Here is a 16,665-nt window from a genome sequence, read left to right on the forward strand (position 1 = left end):
TTCGAAACCAACAATGTTTAGGACACGTTTCCCGGCTACGTGGCATCGGCGTTGGCTGCGTAGCCTAGCGACACGCAAGCCGGTCAGCATTCATGGCGTCAAGCATGACGTAGCCGCAACATGCCACGCTGATTGGCACGCATACAGTGACATCATGCATAACCAGTGCGCCATGGCAACACACCGTGGTGACTCACTGCGCTAAGTGGTCCGAACGCGTTGACGTCACAAGTTACACCGTAGTAAGCCACGCGCGCTGTACTAGAACGAAAACAAATTTTCACCACTGCAAGCAGCTGTCGCTGAATCTCGCGTTGCACAGTGGCAACCGTCCTGTGAGTTTTTTTAGAGCGCAGCTCTTAAGCAACCATTCGGGGGTAGTGCCGCGTCGCCGGCCTTAATGCAACCGAGCCAAACCATAAACAAATAAAAATTGCCGCGACTGGGACCGGAATTAGCGGCGCCGCGAACAAATCAACTTCGCTGTCGACTGCACCAGAGCGCTATGCTATTGCCGTAGCCGATCGCGCCTCGTGTTAAACTGCAACACACTCTCGCGCTGTGCATTGCACATCGTTGTTGTCTAGTAATAATAACGCTATCGAACTATAACATACACATTCCCGTGCGCAGTGCACTGCACATCTTCGTCTTCATCAATTAGTACTATCGAACTAATATCGTCGCGAGACGTGCCGACGGCCCAGCAAAGCAAAACAAAGAGGCACAGAGCCTGAGACATCGACAGAGCTGCGCTCAAATTTCGCATGAGGCAGTACCGTAATCGTGCTTGCAATATTTTCATTGCTGTGCTGGCTCTTTGCAGACGCATATAATATTGTTTTCTGTGTAAAAAATTGCACTTACGCCATAGTGTGCGCTTGTGTCGTCTAAGCATCGCTGCACGAACTTCAACAGCACTATAAATCTACCCATCCGCAAATGTTAAGCTTACCGCGCGCACAGCAAACGAACTAGTTGTTGCGAAGGGGCGCCGCTTTACGGGCCTGGTAGATGTCATCGCAGAGAAGCGAAGCACGTCGCCTGTATTTCCGCCTCAAGTGCGAGAGTTGGTGAACGTTCCTCCGTGCCTGTGGGCGCTTTGGGTGCAACGAAAATCCTCGGGTCTTCTTCGCTCTCTGATGATGAGACAGCATCCTCAGAGTCATCATCATCATCAGCCTGACTACACCCACTGCAGGGCAGAGGCCTCTCCCATGTCTCTCCAATAACCCTGTCCTTCGCCAGTTGCCGCCACTGTATCCCCGCAAACTTCTTAATCTCATCCGCCCACCTAACTTTCTGCAGTCCCCTGCTACGTTTGCTTTCTCTTGGAATCCACTCCGTTACCCTTAAGGACCAGCGGTTATCCTGCCTTCGCATTACATGCCCTGCCCAAGCCCATTTCTTCTTCTTGATTTCAACTAAGATGTCATTAACCCGCGTTTGTTCCCTCACCCACTCCGCCCTCTTCCGATCTCGTAACTTTACACCTATCATTTTCCTTTCCATAGCTCGCTACGTTGTTCTTAAATTAAGCTGAACCCTCTTTGTTAGCTTTCACGTTTCTGCCCCATAGGTGAGTACCGGTAGGATACTCAGAGTCACTGCTGCCTAATTATCGACAAAACCGATCGTGGACGCGGCTGAATCTCAACATTTGCCGCATTTCAGGGTGCGTGCCAACGCTGGCAGAGGCGGCCATTCTAAACCTCTCTTCTCACAAGTGGTTCAAGAATCTACCCCACACCAAAAAAAAAAAAAAAAACTGAAAAAAAAATTCAATTGAAGTTTTCAAGATTCAGGGCGTAATCACCGCAGGCTCAAGAACGGCGCGGAAGCATTTGAAATTGATGTTCACCTCCATCGTTACCGGGCTAACAATAACCGATTAGTGCGGTACGGAGAGAATTAGGGCGACGAATCCGTTTTTCTTGCATAGTATCAAATGCTGTTGTCATACCAGCTAGTTAGCCAGAAACTCGCTAATGCAATACCAGCTAGTTAGCCAGAAACTCGCTAAAGCGTGACTTCCCGCATTTACCTTTAACAGTTTGTTTTCTTAATAAAACGGAGCTAGGTGTATAAACTACGCTGTTTTGTACTGAGCACAACAAAAAGGAGGTGGCAGTCACACTATGTTGACTGAGCTGCCTGCATCTCATTAAAACAACAAAAGAGATGAGCGATACAATTCTATCATCATCATTCCACTTTTAACCATTGGAGCTCCTACAATACTAATTTCTTGTAATTATTTGGCCTCTATTCTTAATACCAAATAATTTAAAATAAACGAACTTAGGTCCACTGCAGGACAGGACAAAGTCCTCTCCGAATGACATCCAGTTAAACCTGCCTTGCGCTAGCTGCGACCGCCCTATACCCGTGAACTTCTTATCTCATCTAACTGCCTTGTGTTCTGCCGCCTCATGCTACGTTTACCTTATCTTGTATCAATTTCATGACTTTAAGGGACCTTAGACGTAGAGCTAATGTGCGCCGGACCAACAGAACATTCCACTTGAGCTTTTCCACAAAGCAACGTGACGTGCTCTGCGAAGAAGCCTACTTGGGGAATTACGCGGTTCTTGTTATATGCGATGAAATTTTGCATCTGTGCTAACAGTGAACGTTCAAGCATAGGAGAAAAAGAAAATCCAATAAAAACGCTAAGAAAGATATTTCCGCGCACAAGTTGCGAACGAGTGGCCTCCTAGTTCAATTTCTCTTTTTTTTTTGCGAGAAAAAGTTTTGTTAAAAAAAGCTGGGGGCAACGTTTTGCAACATTTTGTTCTCGCTCAATTTTTTTCTTATACTATTTTTTCCTTCTATTTGCTGCTGGCGAGCACTATATATGCATTTTTTTTCTTTTATTTGTTCCTCAGAGACATCGCTTGCTGGGTGCCCTATACACAGAAGAATGGAACGTTAAAAGAGTTGTTTAAAAAATGTCCGACCATTTACACGACTTCATATCATTTTCATTCTTTTTCCCATTCATCCTTTAGTTAATTGGTGCGGCGGACGGTTAGAATAGAACAAAACAAAAAAAAAGAGAGAAAATTGTCAAGGAAATAGTACACCAGCCATTGTCTCCATTCTGAAACTTCAGACCGAGCACGTGGGATCCAATAGCGACCGCGGCAGCCGCGTTTCTGTGAAGGCAAAATGCAGTGTACGCCCGTCTACTATACTATGTCAGTGTCTGTTAAAGAACTCCAGGTGGTAGAAATTGTTTCCGAGCGCTCCATCACAGCACATCCTCTCTCTCTCTCCCTTCTTTTCCTCATTTGCCCTTTCCCTGATGGCGCGGTTGAAGGGTTCATCGAAAGTGCAGCATTCACTTCTTCCCATTCCACAAACCAATTCCCATTTTCAGTGATCGCGCTCTCCGAGGCCATGGGTGTGAGCCACTCACAAACTGTCCATCCGGCTGTGATGCTTTTAGAAAACAGCCCGTAATTTGTCAGCGTGAACTGAAGCTTCCAATTCAGTTCCGGCAATTGTGAGAGGCTGTACAAATTCTCTAAACACCCCGCCGAAAGCGAAAAGTGGTGTCCGCTCACCGTGAACAGAACGCGCGAAGCAGTTCTGCAGTTAGGTCTGGTTTGGTTTATGGGGTTTAACGTCCCAAAGCGACTTAGGCAATGAGAGACGCCGTAGAGAAGGGCTCCGGAAATTTCGACCACCTGGGGTTCTTAAACGTGCACTGACATCGCACAGTGCACGGGCCTCTAGAATTTCGCCTCCATCGAAATCCGACCGCCGTGGACGGGATCGAACCCGCGTCTTTCGGGTCAGCAGCCGAGCACCATAACCACTGAGCCACCGCGGCGGCAGTTCTGCAGTTAGCATTATTTCTAATTGGCCTGCAGCGTTTCAATGGCCAGCCATCGACGCGATAATCACACAGTCGGTTGACATTCAGAGCTGCTGATTCGCTCTTACGAGCCAACTACTTTGTGAATACACCACTTAATTAGCAGCTCTTTGTTTGCCAGCATCTGGTTCACCAACATTGCGAGGCCGTGGTATTCTTGCTCGGATGCCCGTGCATCCCGCCAGTGCCTCCTTTACTATTTTACTTGTTTTTTGTTTTGATTTTTTTTTTCTAAGAGAGAATGGGAAGTTAGACCGGTATTTCACTTTTCTATCGGTCGAAAAACCGGGGCTGGTGTGGCGGACGCTGTATAGTGCCTTGGTCTATTATATACGCGGCGTGTTATTTGCCTTGGAGAGTGCTTGCTTTCAGAGAGAGATAGAGAAAGTGTTCCTCTTTGATGGTCGCGGCTTTTCTTTCCCATAGGCCATGGCGGATTGCACTGAGGAATGGCTTCTTGTGCGGAAGCACTGTTTCATATAACCAACGCCGAGTAGGAGAGGGAGAGAGAAACTTATGACGAAGGAATTCAGCGCACACAGGCCCCTGGGTCCCCGCAAGGCCTCACTGCACTCAAGTGCAGTGGGTTCGTGTTGAGTATAGTGGGCGCTTCATGGCTTATCTAATTGTTTTGGCCGGCACGGCGATCGTTGCCAGTTTTCCACGTATGCAATTTGTTCCTTCAGGTTGCGGCAGTTTCATCCTCTGCTATTAAACTATGAAATCTCTTATTCTTACCTACTGCATTTTCTCAGAAATATATTTTGTTGCGAAAGCAACACTACGCAAATCGCCGAGCCGTTTCGCGGAGCTGAGGCAAGGCCATATTGCACATGTGCTAGGAGCAGTGACGTCACACGGTGCACAGCTGGCGCGCAGCCGCCGTCGCTGCGCGGGTGACTCAGAGGTGCCGCCGCCGCGCTCGCCAGTTGCGCATGCGCAGTAGCGGCGCATAGCTAGCGTGCCGGGGCCGCCGCCGCTGCCGCGCGCTCTCCATCGCCTCTCTCTCTTTCCTCGTTGCTTTCGCAATCCCCCAGGTTTAACCAGAGCTAAACCACTGCCAATTTTTCTTCTGAACTTCTATTTTCGTTTACATAGCTTATCTCTGCTTTCAGCGAATAAATTACCCTGTCGCTGCTTCTGAACGCTTGAGCTCAGCTGATTTTCGTGATACCCTCGTTTGTTCTGGGCTGGCAAGCCTTGCGCGCGATTAGAATAAGTTCAATGTTTTCTTCGCCTTTCAAACAGCAACAGCAAACACTGACTACCCATGCAGTGTTTTGTCGAAGGCTCTTCTTCCTCAAGTGCCCCTCCCTCCCATCCCCCCACCTCCACCATATAACCAGAACAACTAAAGCAATCCTCACGTTATCATAAATTACTTATTCTTTCAATTTTCATTTTATGCGTCTCCGGGTGCTTGAAGGCCGGTTTAGCCTAATGATGTGCGCTGTGCTTGGTTGCGTCTGGACAGTGTTATGCTACTGCTTTCAGTTTACGCTGCTCTAGCCTCCCGCACGCAGGCTCTCATAAAACTCTGCGCAACCTCTGTTCTCTGCGGGGAGAGGCTAATGCTTTAAGAAATTGAGTGATTAGATCCTTAATTTCACGCCGCATAAAATTCCGAGCATCCCTAATGCCTTAAACGCTTATTGATTAATGGTAATCATATGGTTGAACGGTGGCAAAGTAAAAACGAAAAGCGCTGCTTCCTGCTCGAAGTTGCCTCCAGTAGCTCTGCGGTATACGATTTTTGTGCGATGCGTTGCGGGGTTTCATTTCTTTCTCTCTTTTTTTTTTGCGGTTTAAAGATTGACCCCTCTAACGTGGGAAAAAATCCTGTAAGCCTCGTGAATACCCCCGCCTACCTCCTGCCACCAAAATTCATTGCCTCCGGCTTTGCTCAAGCTCCCAGCCAATCTCATCGTTAGTGTGCAAAGCCTCTAAACAGCAATGCCTGCTCATAACCGCAGCTCCCTTGTAGTGCGCCATTTGAGGATATTGAAAGCCCCGCCACCCCTCCTATACATTAAGAACCCTAGCTACCAGCCTTTGAACGCGAGCTTCTCGCGTGCTCCACAGGCGTTCCCCTTTGTTCGGCAGCTAGCTCCGTCAACTCTGGGTGCACTTGCTTATTTAGACCCCCTTCGTATGAAGAGCAAAGAATCGCTCACGATTCGGCATTTGTCTTATCCCGCTGTTTAACTTTTTTTTTGTTGTTGTTTAATAAGCTGCCACTGAGTCGCTTTGCGCCCAGTGCGCCAAAGCCACCGTTGCCTCCCTGAAAGGAATCGAGCGCCCCCTGTATTTGTCGATGCTCGATATAAAGTTAGGGGGAGAGGATGCAAAAAAAGGCCGCTGTGTCGATTTATGGATGCGAACTGACCGCAATAAATAAGCGGGCACGGTAGTTGGCCGACAGCCGTAAATCTCACTCACGACCGCGTCTATAAAGTCGAGCGCGGCGATAAAGTTATCTTCTGCGGCGAACCGCATACAAATGTTGGTGTGTTTGAGGGCGCCGCAGGTGGCTAGCGCAGTGGCATGAAATATGGAGGCCCAGGGCGTATACGTATGTGTAGATATATGAAGGAAGAACGTGTGGAGCCGCCCGCAACCGTTCATCGTATTGTCGTCGCGAGACTCGTATAGGAAAACGCTAATCGTCTTCGGTGGCTTTCTATATAGAGGCCTTCAGTTTTGCGGAGGAACCTGAGATGAATGCTGACGGGTCACGCGTCTGTGTACACTGCCGCGGACGTTATTCAGTCTTGGTGCAATCATGCAGCGACGGTGGTATGCGAACGAACGCACAATACGATGAGCCTTTCAAGCTGGCATTCGTGCGGGCAAGCTAGATGCGGGTAGACCGTCTGTACCGTTCGTGGCGTGCAGCTCACTGTAGAATTCTACTAGAATTGCATTTCCAAGTAGAACGCTTGTGGAAGCAGTCACCTTGAGCTCATATATACTCTGTTACACTACAGGTAGTAGTGAGATGGAGTTAGTCACGCAATTGCTGATTGCCTTCTGTTTTGTTTTCTCTATGTCTAAAGTGTGCTCGAGAAACCAGAAATTAAATTTTGTTCAGGCGAACAAAACCCTGCCTTCCCTAACCATGTTATCACTTCCGATAGCTTTCAGATCTAAGAAAAATGGAGTTTATTGACCGCGAAGTCCCGAAATGAACTTTCTTCTCCCGTTTTAAATAAATTCCTGCCTGTATTTGTCCTATTTATGGTTAGTGTCAGATTCTATTAACTCCTCAACTCTTCAAGCAGGTGTGGTAGTAATTGCCTTCGTATTTTCTGGGGTCGGGGGAGCCTGTCGTAAACGAATGGGGTCATGTTGTAGGATCCGAGTCTGGACTGTTTCTGTATGGCCTTCAAGACGGCTCTTCGCGCCTCAGAATAAGTCCATTTTTGTGACAAACTTAGCTGTAACGCTCGCTGAAGTGACGGGTGCGTAGCTCCTCGTTAACCCATCCCCCTGTTTCTTACCAGTCTCCCGCTATTCGTTGAGATTTACGTTGCGTCACAATGGGTTATATAAAACGTCAAATAAACTTATATAAATGCAATCACTGACTCGTACTGTTTAGTTTTGCGCAAAGGAGAGCACGTTTATCTGTGCTCTGTCAAAATGGGAACATAAATAGAAGAGTCAGCGCAATGATGGCTGACTTGCCGAAGGTAGCTTGCTTTTCATGGACTGCTGTTGACCTGCCGGCGGCATACAGCGCATGCAGAGAAGGGACGGAAATGCTCAGAAACAAAGCGAAAGCATCGCGTACTCAAAATAGTTACTGAAAGATTCCTGGAAACGCCAATGCGTACACTTTACATCCAACTTCACATTCTGGGAAGGATTGATTCCAACGTCGAACTCTTCTCTGAAACAGGCGCAGCAGAACATATTCTCCTTAAGCATCTGTTTCCTTAAAATTTCTTGCATATACACGGTCCTCTTCTGTTGAAAATACCTACAAAGGGACGTTAGTCACCAAGGAAACCCATCACTACATCCACTACTCTAACAATTACAAATTTTCGGCTTCTCCTCCTAACTTCTTTCTGAGCAGTCAAGTGTAGATATCTCTGACTAACCTATTACCTCCAGCGACCCCTAACTGCTGGTTCGACGCAATAGGGGCTGCTAGGACTACGCTTTGAATCGCTCCGTGCGATTCCCTGCCAAAGAATCCGCGGAGCAGCTTTTTTTCCTCTGATTGTCGCAACAAGAAGGTGCGCTTCTATAACTCGGTCAGACGGAAACACTTGTCACGCCGCGGGCTGCGACAAGCTTAAAGGGGTGGAGACACCAAATTTGTGGTTCGCGCGTTCTTAGTTGCAAACGTTTCTTATGGCTCCAGGAAGCATGATACACACTCAAAGATTCATATATTCACAGTGAATAATTTATTATAGCATTTTTAGGTGAACGATTTTCGGTTTCGGTTTCGGAACGCCGAGTTGTACAGTGACGTCACAGAGGGGGAAGATCAACTGCTTCGCTTGGTCACGTGGGCCCACAAAAGTTGTGACGCTCCTACTGCTGCATCGTCTGCTTTCCCACACACGTGTTGACCAGCGCATATGAAAACTAACAACTGCACGTCTAGTCCCAGCAGCTCGTTTTCTGACAGATCTGATTCCAACGAGTGAGGACATCGACTTTTTTTTTGTTCGCACGCTAATATCGCCTTCGCGGGTTCGCGTGAGGATGCGAAACACTTTGCAAAATGCCAGTAAGCATCGCTGCGCCGCTCTACCCAAGCTGCGCCCACAACCGGTGTCACACTTCGCTGCCGTGCAGCAGTACCTGAGCGCTGCTTGGGATGGTGTACAAATATCACAAGAAAAGACAAGATCGCCTTGTTATCAGAACTGCCAGCTATACTCGAGCAGCGACAAAGCATGTCTGCTTATGTTGGGAGCTTTCGGCAACGGCACCGCTCGCGGGCGCTCCGGGCGACGAGCTCTGCTGCAGCCTGGCTGCCGTGGTCGTCGCTAGGCCTATAGCCTGTTTAGCAAGCGGCCGGCGCTTCGGAAGTCGCCTGCGCTCATGGGCGTCCGGAGGGGGGGGCAAGGGGGGGCGGCTGCACCCCCCTGGAAAATCACTCACTCGAACCGTGAGTGATGGCCGCACGCCAGGGGCGGTGGTGCGCTCAGTCAAAAGGGTAAAAGCAGCCCCGCATGGTCACATCTGCGAAATGCCGCGTCCGGGCGTGCGTCGTTCCGCCGTTTTCAAACCACGCCATCGTTAGCTCTACTGAAGGGCGACCTGTTCCAGACATACAGCGGCACCGGCGAGCATGTGTTTCGAGCCGCCTTGAGATGGGTGTCTGTTTCTTTGATCTCTAGAGAGATAGCGACACGGAGGCAGACAGTGCACGGGGCATCTTGTTTTCGCCTATCGTTACGCCGGTCACCGATGAATTCTTAAGGAGGGAAGGTAAAATCAGCCGTGTCCACCCCCGCTTTGTCGGGCTGCTCAGGGGCAAGCGGGCGATGAGTTGGCGCCGCCGCCGCTCGCTGTCTCCTCCGATCCACGGGTAGCGCAGTTCGGTAGAAGCGCCGCTTTCAGAATCTCCGGCAAAGGGGATTAGCTGCTTTTGTTCACGGCGACGCAGTCTCCCGAGGCGCCCCCACACCAGCGTTCTTTGCGTCTTCTGCGAAAACCAGCGCCTTTGGTCAACGCAGCCCGATGGCGCCTGCCTGGCTCGCCTGTCACCTCTGGCTGGGCCTCAAATCACAACAGCGCCCATGTACTGTGCGTGTCAGTGCATGGTAAAGAGACCCAGGTGGTCGACATTACCCGGAACTCTGTACTACTCCATCCCTCATAGCCTGAGTCGTTTTGGGGCTCTGAACCCCATAAAAACACAAAAACAAATTTTCCGACTGGAGTGGCGAGTGTCCCTTCCCCTCGGAAGTTGCGCGGCGTTCCTTTCACCCCCAAAGCGCGCATTCGGGGATACTGCGGCAAGTAAGCCCTTGCACGTGTGCGCGCCTCTGTGTTTGTGCTTGGGTGTTTTTAGTGGCCGGTTGTCAGCGAAGCTGAGAACAACCAAGACAGCGGACGAGAAAACGACGAGCGGAGAGCAGTGTGTGTGCGGTTGCTCGACTGTGCGGATGCGCAAGCAAGATGGAGCGAGGTGTATGAAGCTGCGAGCGTGCATTTATCTTGTAAATAAGTTTTCGTTGTATATATAGTCATCTTTTGTTTTCAACGTACGCGTTCAACAGTTTTTCCAATCAATGTGTATGATGAGTGTGCACCGAGAGCGTGTAATGAAGCACAGAAGTGAATTTATCACACGTGTAATTACGCAATTCGCCCAGAAAAATCCGAGGCGCCTACAGTTGCTGTTCAAGGAAGACTGACTGAGTGACTGTAGTTGCGTGTTTGTGAACATATTGTGCTGTGTGCTGGTCATCAATCCGGGTGAGTCGAGAACCCGTATGCAGCAAGACTGAGCACTCTTCTCCACGAAGTGATATAGCATCTTTTTGCATTTTTATTAATTTTAGTTGTTTCTTCGTTGATAAACTCCAATGTACCTCTCCTAGCCGCGCTTTAATTTGCTGTTTGTAATTTTTCTTTCATGTGTGCATTTTGTTTAATTTTTATTTATATATAAATAAATAAATTTACTCCGCAAATAGCGCCTTTCTGCTACGAACATACCCCCCCCCCCCCCCCCCCCCCCGGGGCACCAACGGGGCCCCCCCCTGCAAAAAATTCTGCGGACGCCCTTGCCTGCGCTATAATAAAAGGCCTACTTTTCACAAATAGCTGTAGTGTTAACAGAATCATCTCACAATAAAATAATAGTATGGTCAATCTCCTCGACGCCTTCGGCAGCGGAGCTAGCGGGCGCCAGGCGAGCCGGACCCCGACGTCGCGCCAGCGGCAGCTGCTAGGCGCGGTTGTGAGAAATTTGCTCATATCACAGTTGTTACCTCTACTAGCAGCTCAGTATTGGTCAGCGATCCTCAAAAATGACACTTTTTTCACATTTCTTGTCCCATGGTTTATTATTTACGTCAAGAACACTCTTTAGCTCGCTTTTATGACGTCGGCAGACGGTATCCAGGCTGACCTACCGGCCGGCAGACTCGGCGTACTTCACGTCCGCACAAGAAAATACAAAACAGCCATGCCACCAGAAAGGATGCTTTCTAGATTCGAGATACGACAGCATGCATCTGTGCTAAAAGTGGATCTTTCGGCAGCGACACTGCCTGCGGCAACGCCGGCCGACGACCTGCGCGCTGGTCCCAGACTGCCCTAGTCGTCGCTAGGCCTAGCTGCTTTCGATATCGACTCCGCAGCTGAGGGAGCTTCGGGACTGGCCAGCGCTCAGAAACGTGCTCCGCTTGGCACCCCTTTACTGTGAACTCGTCCCATAATAAAAGCTATGCTCGATTTCCACGACGTCTTCAGCAACAGAGCTAGCAGACGGCAGGCGAACCGCACCAGGTAGCAGCAGCACAAAACCGGCTATGGGATGAAATTTGCTTGCATCGCAGTCATCACTTCTACCAGGAACTCGGTATTTGCCAACGATCGTCACAAACGATGCATTTTTGATATTCATATATCCCAGGGTTTGCTATGAACGTGAACAAACAATACTATCGCGTTCTTCAGATGCCGGCGTTCGGCACGAAGACTGGCTCTAAGGAGTGCGCCCTATGTCATCATGACGCTGCCGCTCTCCGCGCTCGCATTGGCTGCCGCTTCCCGTCGTTGTTGCCGCGAGCGGCCCGCCGTTGACATCTAGCAGGCCGGACGCAGGCAACGAGCTGCAATCGGACGTTGCGACGCTGTTCGCAACGGCGCGCCGCAAACCGAGCGAGTGGCGGTTAGCAGCAAACGCGGCTCGCTGGTGCGTCGACTGCGCTCACGCGGCTCTGCCCCGCTCATCGTACGTCACTGTATTTTGGTATGACGTCAATAAAACTTTATTTTTCTACACCCCTTGTGACGTCATGGTTGATGGCGCTAGCGAATGGGTCTAGGTCGTGAGAGTGAGCATTTAGGTAATCTTTGGAACCGAATTAAAATATTTTTTAAACGTTTGTTGCGTCCAACACCTGGCAGTGACTGCCCTTGCATACATAGGAATCCCATAGCAGGCTTTTTATAGCTTCAAAATTTGGTGTCTCCACCCCTTTAAGGCGTCCTTCGTGGACTGTGCCACCGCTTCCCCCCCCCACCCCCCACTCCCCCCGTCTGCCCTTCTTTTCTCTCTTCCCGCCACCTCCCTTATTTGCCGGCGGCGGCGGCCCGGCGAGCATTCTTGCACGTGGAGGGCCTGACCCCCTCCACTCCATCCACTGGCAAGCGTCCGTGCTGCTCCTCGCGGATCGCTCATCTCACCCGGCGGGAGCGGAGGAGGCGGCCGCCCCACGCAGCCATCAACTCGCTCGCCGGGGCCGCCGCCGAGCAAGTGCGCGGATGAGTAACGTGGCCGCCGCCGCCCGAGACGGGCGGCCACACCACTGTGCGCTCGCCACGGCGGCGTCTTTTCTTCACACTTGCGTACGCTTTTTTTTTTTAATTCGAAAGCATTACTAGTCCCATTAATACGAGAAAAGCCGGCGGCGAGTGTGTGTGTTTGTGTACTCGCAGATGGTACAGAAAATCCCACCAACGTCAAGAAAGTAGTCATCAAACGGACGAGTGACGTCATCAAACGGCGTAGGACGCACACAGCAAGCCAAGCACCACCACTTCAGACAATCATATACATGTCGTTGGCCTGTATTACTCCCCACTGTCCGACCTAAAATGTCGCGCCAGTTTTCCCGACAACATTCGTACTAAGATTGTAATCCAACCGCTTGTTGTACAGTGTTCCGGGTGGTGTACGACATACAGCTTACATGTGCTAGTCAAGTTGGAGGCTAGCTTGCGACAGGGATTCGAACGGATGACATATGCGTCTTCAATTTTATGCCTTCCCAAACTTTCGTATCAAAACTGTGACACAACCGTTCGTCGTACAGCGTTCTGGGTGGTGTCATACGGTGGGTGTCAGGGCACCTGCTGTGATAGGAATGTTCTCGCATTCCCACACCTAAGCAGCCTTAATTGTCTATGTTGAATCTGTCTTATTTCTTTTTGTCAGTCTCATTCTATTCCTCTTCGAAACAGAATGGGTTGCGCAAACCGATTCGACTCGAGCAGGCGACAGATCGGATGCCTTCGGTCGATTTTCGAGTGCTCGAATATAACACTCGACCTTAGAGAACAGCACAGGGACAGGAATCACGGTCAGCTGATTATTTCGTCATCGAGGAAGATATATCGAGCCTGTTCTGTTACGGCACGATCGATTCGAATAGTTTTGGTCTTGCTGTATCTTCCTCTCACTAGTCCGACTGTCGTGCAGTGTATACAACCTTCATCGCGCAGGCTGTGATTCCGGCTCAGAGGTTCGTTGAAAGACAAGCTTTTGTCGCTGCACAGAACTTATGGGCGTATGAGGAAGCTAAACCTAACCGTTTCGCTCCTACCCGTTGAGTGTCAAAGCTAAATCTTAGTGTCACGCTTACAGCGGCCACCGAAACGAAAATATACGCATATACAGGTAGGCAGGCATAAGTGGAACACCTGCGTTGTAAATTCCGGTAGAAATGGTGTCAGTCGACTCATAATTAAATATTTATATAACACACTCTTTCATATATGTGCAGTATCCTAATGTCCGTCAGCGGTAAGCGACAACGCAAGCGTTGCCACATCAGATGCAAGCCCTATCTTTATTTTCCACACATCAGACACCGGTTCTGTGCTGGGCGTGTTATAGTGCTCCTTGCCTGGTCACTCGGTCGTTAGACTTTTCTCCATCTTCAAGTATCGACCGGTACTTCTTTGTTGCAGTGCAATCACTGCGTGAATTTTCAAAAAGAAATACAAGTTGTCAAATACAAGCAAATCCTCGCATGAGCGTGTGAAAGCATAGTAACCAATAATGTGTGAAATAACATTAATCTATCCATCTACTATTGCGTTCTTGGCAACCGTTGGTAACTCTTAAGAGGGAGCAATACCGGTTAAGCCTTAGTGTACATTCTTTTACTCAAAGCCCTCACTGACCTTTGTACCCTCCTTTATTTCAGGCCGTCAAGTTCACCCTGCTTACGGAGTGCAAGTGCCACGGCGTGTCGGGCTCCTGCTCGCTAAAGACCTGCTGGAAGCGGCTGCCCCCGTTCAGTCACGTGGGCGACTACCTGGTCGAGCGCTACCGGCGCGCCAAGCGGGCGCTGCCGTACTTTGGCCTCTCCAGGGCCTCCCTGGACCCGAACCGGCGGAGGCCGGTGCACCTCAAGCTTCACGAGAAGCACCTGCGCCCGGCCCCCGCCAAGGCCTCGGCGTCCAAGAGGCGCTCCTCGAGCGCCTTCGTCGACGAGCCGGACTCGTACGAAGTGCCGTGGGCGGACGTGGTGGTCCAGCCCAAGCCCCGCGACCTCGTGTTCCTGGAGGACTCGCCAAACTACTGCGTGCGTGACGTGGAGCGCGGCTCGGCCGGCACGGCGGGCCGCGTCTGCAACCGGACCTCGACGGGTCCGGACAGCTGCCGCTTTCTATGCTGCGGCCGCGGGTTCGAGACTCACTACAGAACCAGGACGCAGCAGTGCCACTGCAAGTTCCACTGGTGCTGCTTCGTGCGCTGCGACACGTGCGCCGAGAAAGTGCGCGAGAGCATTTGCAAGTGACGCCGCTTGGGGCGCTGTGACTCTCGAAGCTTTGCGTTGTGCTTCGTGTTTGGGGTGCGTCAATCTGCGTGCGCAGGCCATTCTTCTGTAGAACACCAGTTGCCCAGCTGTGACTCTGCGATGTGCTTAATATGAAGATATGCGTGTGTCCACATACCGAATTCGCCAGTCGAAGTTACTGAGTGATTTCTCTGCATCCTGGGCGCTGAGGTGGTGGCTCACCCAACACCGGTGTTCTCTAACGGACTGCATGGGTGCATCAGACATTCATAAATTTGGGGTTGAGAGCTTAAATCACCCGCATTAAGTCACAGCCACTAGGTACTCTGTCGCTCACAGACATCGCGCTGCTCTGAGACTTCAAAGAGCTCTGACAACTTGGGATATTTGCTTACTTTCGCGGTTACACTGAATAGCCGGCAAAAATATTACATAAAAATATACATTCGGTTATTGATACCATCTAGAAATGAACTCAGTCGCCTCCTCGATTACTGTGACTGTGTTTCTAGCGCACTCAATCATTCCATGGACGCGCAGCCTTGCGGCTATTTCAAGCTACGTTTGCCTTGAGCCCTAGTTCTACTACGGAAGAGCTGCTTAAGAATAATGTGATATTTTGTGTGTTCAGTGTGTCAGGAGCACTTTTCAGCTTAGACCCAAGCAGTTTCGCTAGAGCACCCCTCACTGACGGACGACATACTTCACCCAAGGACGAACGAGGAAGGCGTGCGCGGGCCAAATTGCCTCGTCTTCTTCGTTGTTCTGTTTGCCTTCTAGTTGGGCGCTATTCCCGCGAGAGCAACGCCAGAGGGACACCGGAAGTGGCGAAGAGACATTGCACCACCTGTGATGTGTGAAATTAAGGTCACAAGACAGTGCCTTGAGACTCAACGGCTTCTCTGAAGCGCTGTCACTGTGCGCGAGACTTTGTCTGTGCCGCGTGGATAAAGTCACATGTTACACAAATCAGATCTGCTACCTACGACACAAAAAGTCCCTGCGTTTTTTCTGCTTTTGTCTCAAGGCTTACAACTCGCTTTTCTTTCGTTATTGAGAGACATTGTGAAATCAAAGGATGCACCCGTTAGAGAAGTGCAATACGTGTTCCACAAGTAATATATGCATGGCGCTTAATTGTTATTGCTAAATAAAAATCGAACATTCCTCGTGGTACAAATGAGGTGCTGCCCCTGAAGACTTAGGCGAGAAAGTGGTGAGCGGTCTTATTAGATGAACGTTTTCTGCAGCCATTTGTCGTCGAAAATTAGTCGTCGTCAAGGCTGAACATGTGTAAGCTTGATTCGAAAATGTCTGGTCATCTCCCCGAAACGACCACGTCGGAACTCCGAATGCCGAAGACGCATACAGCCTGTGGCATGATTTTTCGCGAATAAAGTTTATTTTAGAAAGAATGGGGTCGAACGCCTCACGTACTGTTTCTTTGTTTTCGTTTACCAAGAACACACTCGAGACGTAGCAGGCACCCATGCTTTATGAACGACTTTATTGGGTTTGTGATTGCATTGAGGCGAAGACGCATTTATGCCTGAACCGAGGAAAAATTGACGCAGGAATGGGCAGCAGCTACGAAAGGGTAATGAAAAAAGTGAAGTAGAGCTGTGTGCAAAGAAACCGGTAAGTGTCGTTGGACGTTGTTATGTACATGGCCATCGGGGAAAGGGCGGCCGATTCATTTCATGAAGTCATTTACCTACTTGAATGGGCATCACAACATGGTCATATGACCTTACTCGTAAAGAGATAGGAATGCTCGGGCTTCGACGTGTGCGCCTTCGTTCCCCTCTATGGACTGATACTCTGGCGTCCATATGAGCTTTGCTTGCTAACCGGCTTCCTTGATGTCCTTCAGGATCCTAATGGCTGCCTGCCCTAACCTGCCCATGATGCAGCTCCTGCACGCTTCTCACGAATCGCTGATTATGTTATTTTTTTTCTCTGATTATTGTGAGCGCAGTGGCTGCCTCCTCCGCGTTGGTTGGGTCTCTGCACATAATTGATGCGCTATTTCTGAGGTTGCCAGCCGAGTCT

At 50.0% G+C, this 16,665-nt stretch overlaps 1 protein-coding gene across 2 annotated transcripts in view; it reads left to right on the forward strand.

Moving 5' to 3' along the window:
- Positions 1–16,028, forward strand: part of LOC149358453 (protein Wnt-2-like) — a 101,922-nt gene extending 85,894 nt beyond the window's left edge. For both annotated transcript variants that reach the window (XM_089570512.1, XM_089570511.1), the window contains exon 5: positions 14,017–16,028. In XM_089570512.1, the coding sequence (XP_089426638.1) occupies positions 14,017–14,613 (597 nt within the window). In that variant the 3' untranslated portion in view covers positions 14,614–16,028. The remainder of the gene's footprint in view (positions 1–14,016) is intronic.
- Positions 16,029–16,665: the final 637 nt, after the last annotated feature.

Source organism: Amblyomma mixtum, chromosome 2 (genome assembly GCF_055824585.1).
Source record: "Amblyomma mixtum isolate Tamu chromosome 2, ASM5582458v1, whole genome shotgun sequence".
Taxonomy (NCBI): domain Eukaryota; kingdom Metazoa; phylum Arthropoda; class Arachnida; order Ixodida; family Ixodidae; genus Amblyomma; species Amblyomma mixtum.